The sequence below is a fragment of the Coregonus clupeaformis genome, chromosome 15 (genome assembly GCF_020615455.1).
Source record: "Coregonus clupeaformis isolate EN_2021a chromosome 15, ASM2061545v1, whole genome shotgun sequence".
Lineage (NCBI taxonomy): Eukaryota > Metazoa > Chordata > Actinopteri > Salmoniformes > Salmonidae > Coregonus > Coregonus clupeaformis.
Genome location: NC_059206.1, coordinates 38,681,178 through 38,693,329, shown reverse-complemented (window position 1 = coordinate 38,693,329; position 12,152 = coordinate 38,681,178). Strand labels below are relative to the sequence as shown.

Sequence of the window (12,152 nt, the reverse complement as noted above, 5' to 3'; positions counted from 1 at the left end):
TACCGCAGGAGTGGCTTCGGGACAAGTCTCTGAATGTCCTTGAGTGGCCCAGCCAGAGCCCAGACTTGAACCCGATCAAACATATCTGGAGAGACCTGCTATATTATGGATAAAGAGTTACCTGTCTAACAGAACACAGAGGGCGTTATTTAATGGAAGCCTCTTCAACATAATCCAGGTAGAGTCAGGAATTCCCCAGGGCCCTTACTTTTTTCAATCTTTACTAACGACATGCCACTGGCTTTGAGTAAAGCCAGTGTGTCTATGTATGCGGATGACTCAACACTATACACGTCAGCTACTACAGTGACTGAAATGACTGCAACACTTAACAAAGAGCTACAGTTAGTTTCAGAATGGGTGGCAAGGAATAAGATAGTCCTAAATATTTCAAAAACTAAAAGCATTGTATTTGGGACAAATTATTAACTAAACTCTCAATCTCAACTAAATCTTGTAAAGAATATTGTGGAAATTGAGCAAGTTGAGGTGATTAAACTGCTTGGAGTAACCCTGGATTGTATACTGTCATGGTCAAAACATTGATAAAACAGTAGCTAAGATGGGGAGTAAAGCACTGCTCTACCTTCTTAACAGCACTATCAACAAGGCATGTTCTACAGGCTCTAGTTTTGTCGCACCTGGACTACTGTTGAGTCGTGTGGTCAGGTGCCTCAAAGAGGGACTAAATAAAATTGCAATTGGCTCAGAACAGGGCAGCACGGCTGGCCCTTGGATGTACACAGAGAGCAAACATTAAAAATATTAATGTCAATCTCTCCTGGCTCAAAGTGGAGGAGAGATTGACTTCATCACTACTTTGTGAGAGGTATTGACATGTTGAAAGCACCGAGCTGTCTGTTTAAACGACTAGCACACAGCTCAAACACCCATGCATACCCCACAAGACATGCCACCAGAGGTCTCTTCACAGTCCCCAAGTTCAGAACAGACTATGGGAGGCGCACAGTACTACATAGAGCCATGACCACATTGAACTCTATTCCACATCAGGTAACTGATGCAAGCAGTAGAATCAGATTTTTGTACATTTGCAAACATTTCTAAAAACCAGTTTTTGCTTCGTCATTATGGGGTATTGTGTGTAGATTGATGAGGGGGAAAAAACGATTTAATCAATTTTAGAATAAAGCTGTAATATAACAACGTGTAAAAAGTCAAGGGGTCTGAATACTTTCCGAATGCACTGTACGTTGTGAGCTCTACAAACATGTCCACGCCGATAATGAGAACGGCAAATGACTGTAATAATAACATTACACAGAGTATATCAAACATTAGGAACACATTCCTAATATTGAGTTGCAGCCCACCCTTTTGCCATCAGAGCAGCTTCAATTCGTCAGGGCATGGACTCTATAAGATGTCGAATGCTGGCCCATGTTGACTCCAATGCTTTGCAGATGTGTTAAGTTGGCTGATGTCCTTTGGGTGATGGATCATTGTTGATACACATGGGAAACTGTTGAGCGTGAAAAACCCAGCAGCGTTGCAGTTCCTGACACAAACCGGTGCCCCTGGCACCTACTACCATACCCTGTTCAAAGACACAAATCGGTTGTCTTCCCCATTCACCCTCTGAATGGCACACATACACAATCCATGTCTCAATTGTCTTAAAGTTTAAAAATCCTTCCTTAGCCTGTCCATTCTCCTATCTACACTGATTGAAGTGGATTTAACAAGTGACATCAATAAGGGATCATAGCCTTCACTAGGATTCACCTGGTCAGTCTGTCATGGAAAGAGCAGGTGTCCTTAATGTTTTGTATATTCATTATATATTGAATGCATTAACAGAAATTACCATAACCAAACTAAAATTGTAGATTAGAAATGATGGGAATTAACGGTAAATGTAGGCTACTACTGGTGATACAGTGAGGGAAAAAAGTGTTTGATCCCCTGCTGATTTTGTACGTTTGCCCACTGACAAAGAAATGATCAGTCTATAATTTTAATGGTAGGTTTATTTGAACAGTGAGAGACAGAATAACAACAAAAGAATCCAGAAAAACATGTCAGAAATGTTATAAATTGATTTGCATGTTAAATGAGGGAAATAAGTATTTGACCCCCTCTCAATCAGAAAGATTTCTGGCTCCCAGGTGTATTTTATGAAGGTAACGAGCTGAGATTAGGAGCACACTCTTAAAGGGAGTGCTCCTAATCTCAGCTTGTTACCTGTATAAAAGACACCTGTCCACAGAAGCAATCAATCAATCAGATTCCAAACTCTCCACCATGGCCAAGACCAAAGAGCTCTCCAAGGATGTCAGGGACAAGATTGTAGACCTACACAAGGCTGGAAAGGGCTACAAGACCATCGCCAAGCAGCTTGGTGAGAAGGTGACAACAATTGGTGCGATTATTCGCAAATGGAAGAAACACAAAAGAACTGTCAATCTCCCTCTGCCTGGGGCTCCATGCAAATCTCACCTCGTGGAGTTGCAATGATCATGAGAACGGTGAGGAATCAGCCCAGAACTACCCGAGAGGATCTTGTCAATGATCTCAAGGCAGCTGGGACCATAGTAACACATTACGCCGTGAAGGACTGAAATCCTGTAGCGCCCGCAAGGTCCCCCTGCTCAAGAAAGCACATATACAGGCCTGTCTGAAGTTTGCCAATGAACATCTGAATGATTCAGAGGAGAACTGTGTGAAAGTGTTGTGGTCAGATGAGACCAAAATGGAGCTCTTTAGCATCAACTCAACTCGCCGTGTTTGGAGGAGGAGGAATGCTGCCTATGACCCCAAGAACACCATCCCCACCGTCAAACATGGAGGTGGAAACATTATGCTTTGGGGGTGTTTTTCTGCTAAGGGGACAGGACAACTTCAAAGGGACGATGGACGGGGCCCATGTACCGTCAAATCTTGGGTGAGAACCTCCTTCCCTCAGCCAGGGCATTGAAAATGGGTCGTGGATGGGTATTCCAGCATGACAATGACCCAAAACACACGGCCAAGGCAACAAAGGAGTGGCTCAAGAAGAAGCACATTAAGGTCCTGGAGTGGCCTAGCCAGTCTCCAGACCTTAATCCCATAGAAAATCTGTGGATGGAGCTGAAGGTTCGAGTTACCAAACGTCAGCCTCGAAACCTTAATGACTTGGACAAAATCCCTCCTGAGATGTGTGCAAACCTGGTGGCCAACTACAAGAAACGTCTGACCTCTGTGATTGCCAACAAGGGTTTTGCCACTAAGTACTAAGTCATGTTTTGCAGAGGGGTCAAATACGTATTTCCCCCATTAAAATGCAAATCAATTTAGACATTTTTGACATGCGTTTCTGGATTTTTTTGTTGTTATTCTGTCTCTCAGTGTTCAAATAAACCTACCATTAAAACTATAGACTGATCATTTCTTTGTCAGTGGGAAAACATACAAAATCAGCATTGAAATCAACTACTTTTTTCCCTCACTGTATTTGTAATGGGGAATTGATAGACACTAACCATCACAAGAGTACTCCACTATAACTGGTCCTGCCATGGTTGTAGGGCTGTCCCCGACTAAAATAAAACTTGGTCGACCAAGAGTCGTCTGTTCTTTCGACCAATCGATTGTTCGAAATTAAAAAAACGTAAAACTTGCTCTTCATTGTAATCAGAGGGAAGATAAAAATACTATGCATGCCAGTCTCTCTTGGCTAAGAGTTGGAGAGAGACTGACTGCATCAAACATTAATGTGCTGAAAATCCCAAATTGTTTGCATAGTCAACTTACACAGAGCTCACACACACACACTTACCCCACCAGGGGTCTTTTCACAGTCCCCAAGTCCAAAACAAATTCAAGAAAGCGTACAGTATTATATAGAGCCATTATTGCATGGAACTCCGGTTGCATCTCATGTTGCTCAAATGAACTGCAAACCTGTTTAAAAAAAACAGATGAAGCAACACCTCACGGCACAACGCCTATCCCCTAGATAGTTTGTGTGTATGTATTGATATGTAGGCTACATGTGCCTTAAAAATATATATATATTGATGTAGTTCTGTCCTTGAGCTGTTCTTGTCTATTAATGTTCTGTCATGTTTCATGTTTTGTGTGAACCCCAGGAAGAGTAGCTGCAGCTTTTGCAACACCTAACGGTGATCCTAATAAAATATAAAATACAAAAACGTGTATTTTTCCATATACAGTGCCTTGCAAAAGTATTCATCCCCCTTGGCGTTTTTCCTATTTTGTTGCATTACAACCTGTAATTTTAATGGATTTTTATTTGGATTTCATGTAATGGACATACACAAAATAGTCCAAATTGGTGAAGTGAAATGAAATAAATAACTTGTTTCAAAGAATTCTAAAAAATAAATAACGGCAAAGTGGTGCGTGTGTATGTATTCACCCCCTTTGCAATGAAGCCCCTAAATAAGATCTGGTGCAACCAATTACCTTCAGAAGTCACATAATTAGTTAAATAAAGTCCACCTGTGTGCAATCTAAGTGTCACATGAGCCGTCACATGATCCCAGTATATATACACCTGTTCTGAAAGGCCACAGAGTCTGCAACACCACTAAGCAAGGGGCACCATCAAGCAAGCAGCACTATGAAGACCAAGGAGCTCTCCAAACAGGTCAGGGACAAAGTTGTGGAGAAGTACAGATCAGGGTTGGGTTATAAAAAAATATCAGAAACTTTGAACATCCCACGGAGCACCATTAAATCCATTATTAAAAAATGGAAAGAATATGGCACCACAACAAACCTGCCAAGAGAGGGCCGCCCACCAAAACTCACAGACCAGGCAAGGAGGGCATTAATCAGATAGGCAACAAAGAGACCAAAGATAACCCTGAAGGAGCTGCAAAGCTCCACAGTAGAGATTGGAGTATCTGTCCATAGGACCACTTTAAGCCGTACACTCCACCGAGCTGGGCTTTACGGAAGAGTGGCCAGAAAAAAGCCATTGCTTAAAGAAAAAAAATAAGCAAACATGTTTGGTGTTCGCCAAAAGGCATGTGGGAGACTCCCCAAACATATGGAAGAAGGTACCTGGTCAGATGAGACTAAAATGTAGCTTTTTGGCCATCAAGGAAAACGCTATGTCTGGCACAAACCCAACACCTCTCATCACCCCGAGAACACCATCCCCACAGTGAAGCATGGTGGTGGCAGCATCATGCTGTGGGGATGTTTTTCATCGGCAGGGACTGGGAAACTGGTCAGAATTGAAGGAATGATGGATGGCGCTAAATACTGGTAAATTGTTTAGGGAAACCTGTTTCAGTCTTTCAGAGATTTGAGACTGGGACGGAGGTTCACCTTCCAGCAGGACAATTACCCTAAGTATACTGCTAAAGCAACACTCGAGTGGTTTAAGGGGAAACATTTAAATGTCTTGGAATGGCCTAGTCAAAGCCCAGACCTCAATCCAATTGAGAATCTGTGGTATGACTTAAAGATTGCTGTACACCAGCGGAACCCCTCCAACTTGAAGGAGCTGGAGCAGTTTTGTCTTGAAAAATGGGAAAAAATCCCAGTGGCTAGATGTGCCAAGCTTATAGAGACATACCCCAAGAGACTTGCAGCTGTAAATGGTGCAAAAGGTGGCTCTACAAAGTATTGACTTTGGGGGGGTGAATAGTTATGCACACTCAAGTTCTGTTCTGTCTTAATTCTTGTTTGTTTCACAATAAAACATATTTTGCATCTTCAAAGTGATAGGCATGATGTGTAAATCAAATGACAAACTCCAAAAAAATCCATTTTAATTTCAGGTTGTAAGGCAACAAAATTGGAAAAATGCCAAGGGGGGTGAATACTTTCGCAAGCCACTGTATAGACACATCCTATGTGTTTTAATCAAATCAACTATATGCACTGAGCTTGTCTGATGCTTGGATGAAATAATTAAGACACACAAATGACTAGAGGGAGTCCGACCGCAATTGATTTGATTGTGCCGGGCATGGCTCAGACTTGCAGCGCTGTGGTAAAAAAAAAAAAGACAGCGAGTGACTGTGACTAGCACCCGTTGTCTCTCCTCCCTGCTGCAGTGACCACCACAGAACATCAACAGTGTGTATCGCACTGTCTGTATTGCTGGAGCTGTAACATAATTACAGCCATTTCTGACTGAAAAGTTGTTACCGAAATCCCTAATTTGTTTAGGAAAAACATTCCCTATTCCCTCAACACTTACTCTCTTTACGTGACACGTATGCATCGCATGCATGTGATCAATAGGGCCTGACCTATAGCATATCATAATCACATCAATAAATTGGTTATAACAAACTCTGAACACCGTAACACATGTGACAGCAAAATGGATGCAGAGGACGTGACAAATAAACTCAAAATGGGGGAATGTTTACTGGTTGCTCAGGAGGTAAAGGGGAAGTCAGATGTGTGGAATAAATTTGACTAGTTGCGGAAAATACTGGAGATCAAGAAAAAGAAGGTAAGGAGCAAGCGCTGCGTGCATATTATGTGTGCCAAACGTGCTGTTAGATTCCAATAAAACATTTCTGACCGTTTAGAAGAACGTAAACAACACTACATAAATTATAAGAGTGCCAGAGAGTCTGCTGTAAGGTTTTTGTTTTGGTAAAGCCTTTATTACAGCAGACTAAAAACAGTCGCATTCATTGAACGGTTTAGGCCCATTTATTGTTTACGCTAATTATTCAATGGTCTCTTCGTTATTTTATTTTTAAAATAAAATGCTTGATTGCATTTCAAAACATGAATAACTCGTATGCTGTGTGATGACATGAACAAATAAATGATTGATTGACACAGTAGCCTATATAAGTATTGAAATATAGGCCTAAGTAAGTTATGGTATTAAGAATAAACAGGATGCACTCTTAGGCCTACGGCTTGATGGTCGTTATACAAGGCTGCTATCCTAAGCCTACTAATCATAATGACATTACTTATTATTATAATGATGATCATAATAATAATAACAATAAGGAGATCAAGGAAAAAGGAGGGTTATTATTATAATAAATATAATTTCAGACAATTTGGAACAGTGGAAACAACACTAAATAAATTACAAATAATACCAGAGAGGCTGGTCCAGCCTTTATTACAGCATAGCAAAGATTAAAAACAGACGAATTTGTGAAATTGTTTATCCGACGTGGTTGCGTGAGTCTTGGTGCTCACGGAATCAGTAGGCTAATAAACAAACACTCAAACAGGCAACAGAAGCAGGATCTGTCTTATTTCTGTAGATATATATGTATGATTTATAAAGCCAGGCACATTTAACAGTTAGGCGATTGATTATAGACCTACTTAAGTTAGTGTTTCCTCTCTCCTCACTTTTCTTAGACAATTAAGGCAAGGGTTGTTTTGTCGTCTCCAAACTCCGTTGCTGCCTCCGCCGCATTTTTCTCAACACCAATATGCTGGTTAACTTTGCTATTATGCACATAGCAACATGGTCTAGGAAAAGGCACCAATGGTGCACCGATGCGTTCAGAACCGCGGACAGCGACCACTATCCAACGCGGGAGAACGCACATTTGTTATAAAATAATATTATTGTTATTTGTATTGCACCATTGTTCTTACATAATGTAACAATATACAATTTCAGTAGCACGTCTTAGACTGATGGACTGGGCCATCCCCACGGCCTCCACAATGGATCAGTCCACTCAGACAGGAGCCAATCAACAATGTTTTGTGCTACTGCTCGAGTAAAGAAATCTCGGTCGACCAACAGCCTATCGACCAAACAATCGACAAGTCGACTAAATGGGGTCAACCCTACATTGTTGACAAACATATCAGCTGATTTCAAATGGTTCACCAGCTTCTTTTGCTTGACCCTTCCTGCCTACTGTACACTCTTAGATCTGCATGAACTGGACTGGTAACAATATGGCAAAGTCTTTTCATTCAGCAAGGGGAGAATTAGAAATCCATCAAGGAGAAAGTGACCGGTTTGGAATGGGGTCAGAAGAATGTGGAAAGCTGGAAGGGGAGAGAGCAGCAACCACTCACTGATGTGGATCTCCTGCTGGCTGGTGTAGTCGATGGCCAGCCCCAGAGGCAGTGTGTCGTCGTTATTCTGAGAGACTGGCAGCTCTCCCCTGCTGGCGTCCTCCAGCAGCCACAGCTCCCAGTTGGTCTGAACACCACCACATGGCACAGAGAGGTTACATGACAACACAGACACTCAGTGGCTCACTTGATCAATATCAGTTGGCCTTTGATTAGGGCTTTACTACTCCATAATAATTAATCAGAAGACGCTGAGGCGATGTCTTTCTAAGGCCCAGAGTGAGAATCAAACCAATGCTGATTCACAAATATTACCTTATCCTCTTGCTTGGCGATGACACTGACTTCAATGGAGGCTGCTGATGCGGCAAGAACAACGTCCCTGAAAGAAGAAAAATAACAATGAGAATAAGTGATTCACCAACCTCACGGCTGTTCCTCGAACATTGAAGTTGAGAGCCAGAGGGAAACGGAACAGAGCTTATATGCATACAAAAGCCACTTTCTACAAACAAGAAAATAAAAACGTTCTGCAGACAGGCAGGGCAGAATACATAGTGAGGACTGTCTCACCAGTCCTCTATGTGGCTGAGGAAGTAGTGGTGCTGTCTCTCTGTGCAGGTGCCGTACACCGGGTCGTTGAAGTTCAGGTACCTCTCCTCCCTCTTCTCTGTCTTTGTCTGTCATAGCAACATGTTAATTGTCAAAATGGTTTTAGTACTAATGAAAAAGGCAAACACATAAACTATCACTTAGGAGGGAAAACATTTCAGTCACTGAGTGAAATGACCCTATTAGTATTATAACAATTAACATTGCAAAATGATCTCATCATTCAGATGTATGACAGAGCAGTGGTACTACTCACAGGGAGGGAGATCACCACCAGTTCAGGAGGTGTTTCCGGACTGCCGTCGGCTGCTGCATACGCCACAGCAAACACAAACGTACTCAGCCACCGCACATCCAGCACTGACAGAGAAAGGACAACACAAAGAAAACCAGAATCTCAAATATATGTTATCTGGCAGGAAAATAAAGGCACTGAAAATAAAAATAAAAGGCAAGGAGGTTTATTGCTTCAGGCCAGCCTGATCTGTCTAGTTTACCTTTGACAGGGTTGTCGGAGCTGTAGAAGCTTGGGCAGGGGATCACTTTCTTCTCCTGAAGCCCCTGTTCAGGAGAGCACAGTCAGAGTCAGACCAGGGCATAATACATCATACACACCAGACTTCACAGGAATAATGAGTGTGTCTACCGTTGTTAATGTATTATACTGAGACTTACTGGAGTGTACTGACTGACTGTTGCATTCATTTTTCCAGCTGCCACTTGCTTTCCTTTGGGACTCCAGCACACTGTGTGAAGGGAGAGGATGACAGAAAGTGAACAAAATTGTATAAAATTACAATTACAATAATTTTTGCATGTATACCTCAAAGTGATTACACACTATGTCACACTTACCACAGGTGATGCCCTCTGTGGCAGGTAGCTGGGCCTGCACTGTGACGCTCTCTGTGACCTCCAGCACCATCATGCTGCCATCAGACAGACAGGCGGCCAGCATGGACACCTGCACTGGGTTCCATTTGAGGTCCTGCACAATTATGCCCAGGCCGGCTCTAGGTCGCAGAGTCGCAAATGGCAACTTCTGCGGTCGGGCCTGGAGAGAGGGGGCAACCATGGAAGTGTTGGGATTAGGTGTGTGGGAAAAATATGGAACTGAAGAAGTGGGGTTGACTAACCTTGGTGTGCTTTCATTTGATATCAAATCATGGACTATGATGAAACCGTATCACTTCATTCTGAAAAAAATTGGTTTTCGGACACTGTCCAAACCCATTAGCAGTGGGGGGTTGTTATGAGAGTTCGTTAATCACCTTGTTGATGAAGGTGCGGACGTCATAGAAGGCCAGCGACAGGCCTGATGCTTCTGACATGCCGCTGACTGACAGGGTGAGCTCATCACTGCTGAGGCCCAGGTTGTGCACAGGCAACTCCACATGAACATCAGCCAAGGCTGCTATCCCCTCAACTGAGAAAGAGGAGAAAGAGAGAGAAGGAGTAAGATTGAGAGAAAAAGGTAAAGTCAAGTTAACTTGGCCAAGGCAAGCCATAACTGTCTTTGCTTATGAAAACTGTACAAGACAGAATGACCAATGTACGGAAAATCTTACCTATTTCATTGGAGTTCCCATCAACTTTGTCTGAAGCTAGGATGTCCCCTGTGAGGTACACCTTGATCTTTCTGTCTAGTCCGACAAATGTCAGTCCAAATTTGTTGGAGACTGCGAGCAGACTTGATCTATCCTTCGGTAGGTCATCAGGTGAATCAAAGACCCGGGTTTTCTTCATTTGCCGGAACTGAAAATCCTGCATAAAATAATAATACAATACTTCATGACTGTGATTGCACTGAATTTAGTCTCATGTAGACTAACGTTACCCGTTTAAGGTCTGTAAAGAACATTTTGACTATGTTAACAACAAGATATTGTTGACAGGACGTGGTGGATTTGTAAATAAGTTAGCTGGTACTTTATTGTAGTATTTCTACCAACGTTGGGATAGCTAGCAGCTGAATGAATGCCTCCTATAATACATGTTCCTAATAGCAAAAACAACATTAGGCGCACCACAGCATTTATAAATGCATGAAACTAACCAGCTAACTTGTAGGTAGCTAATTAGCTGGCATAGCTAGTTACTAAGTTAGTTAACGTTACAGCTGAAGGTCAGTGTTAGACACCCAACTGTACACTGCTAGCTATACACTGTTGTTAATCCATACATTGCTAAATTGTATGGAGACATGTTTGATGTTCATGATGTTGTTGTTAGCTAGTTGAGTCTGCCTTGGCTAGCCATCTTTGACTAAAATATAGGCTAGCTACTAGCTAGCATTGGGCAGTAATAAATAACGTACTTCAGTTGGAAGACAAAACGAGAACGAGTTAACCCGTCCTTGCTTTTAGCTAGATAGCTATCTAGCGAGCTAACTAACTAGCATAAACACTAGCTGGTTCACAGGCAGACAAACTAAGTTACTTGCTGCGCAAATAAGCTAGCAAGCTAATGCTACAAGCTAGTTAACGTGCTAGCTACAATAGTTTGCCTACCTTCATTTCCCTTTCGGGAGGAGAGTCAGGGTCTTCACTCATTTTGAAATTAACAGCAGATATAATTATATTGGCAACAACAGAACTTTACAAAATAAACAAGGCTAGCCTTTCGTTTCCACATGAAACGAAACCATATGGCGCTCGAATATTGCGAATTACAATAAGGAAATGACGCACAAATTCATCTGCAAAGCAGAGTAATCAAACCCAGAGCGATTGGCGTGCCTGTTCAGTTCAGACGAGAGTAATCAGCTAAAGACGCACGTGTGACGTTACGTCACTGAATTCAAATTTGGAAGTGTAAATCAGTGGTACAAACCAGACAGGAGCTTCTCATTGAGCAAACCAACCTTGAGCCTGTAAGAGCAAGAAAAAAGTATTGGTAGAATGATGAAAGTTCAACTCAAATCATGTGCAGAATGCCAATAGTCCTGGTAGCCATGATTAGCTGTTCAGGAGTCTTATGGCTTGGGGGAGGAAGCTGTTAAGAAGCCTTTTGGACCTAGACTTGGCGCTCCGGTAACGCCTGCCGTCGGTAGCAGAGAGAACAGTCTATGACTAGGGTGGCTGGAGTCTTTGACAATTTTTAGGGCATTCCTCTGACACCGCCTGGTATAGAGGTCCTGGATGGCAGGAAGCTTGCCCACTTCACGACTGTCTTGGTGTGTTTGGACCATGATAGTTTGTTGGTGACGTGGACACCAAGGAACTTGAAGCTCTCAACCTGTTCCACTACAGCCTGTCGATGAGAATGGGGGCGTGCTCAGTCATATTTTTTCCCCCTGTAGTCCACAATCATCTACTTTGTACACACTACGCTCTGTAGTGCCTTGCGGTCAGAGGCCGAGCAGTTGCCATACCAGGCAGTGATGCAACCAGTCAGGATGCTCTCGATGGTGCAGCTGTATAACTTTTTGAGGATCTGAGGACCCATGCCAAATCTTTTCAGTCTCCTGAGGGGGAATAGGCTTTGTCGTGCCCTCTTCACGACTGTCTTGGTGTGTTTGGACCATGATAGTTTGT

At 42.6% G+C, this 12,152-nt stretch overlaps 1 protein-coding gene across 1 annotated transcript in view; it reads right to left on the bottom strand.

The window, feature by feature from the left end:
• Positions 1–11,313, bottom strand: part of LOC121582479 (nuclear pore complex protein Nup214-like) — a 73,505-nt gene extending 62,192 nt beyond the window's left edge. The window contains 10 exon segments of the mRNA XM_041898293.2: positions 8,005–8,131; positions 8,320–8,386; positions 8,578–8,684; positions 8,873–8,976; positions 9,114–9,177; positions 9,292–9,362; positions 9,472–9,670; positions 9,888–10,042; positions 10,185–10,380; positions 11,127–11,313. Coding sequence (XP_041754227.2) covers positions 8,005–8,131; positions 8,320–8,386; positions 8,578–8,684; positions 8,873–8,976; positions 9,114–9,177; positions 9,292–9,362; positions 9,472–9,670; positions 9,888–10,042; positions 10,185–10,380; positions 11,127–11,168 — 1,132 coding nt within the window. The 5' untranslated portion in view covers positions 11,169–11,313.
• Between the last annotated feature and the right edge of the window lie 839 nt (positions 11,314–12,152).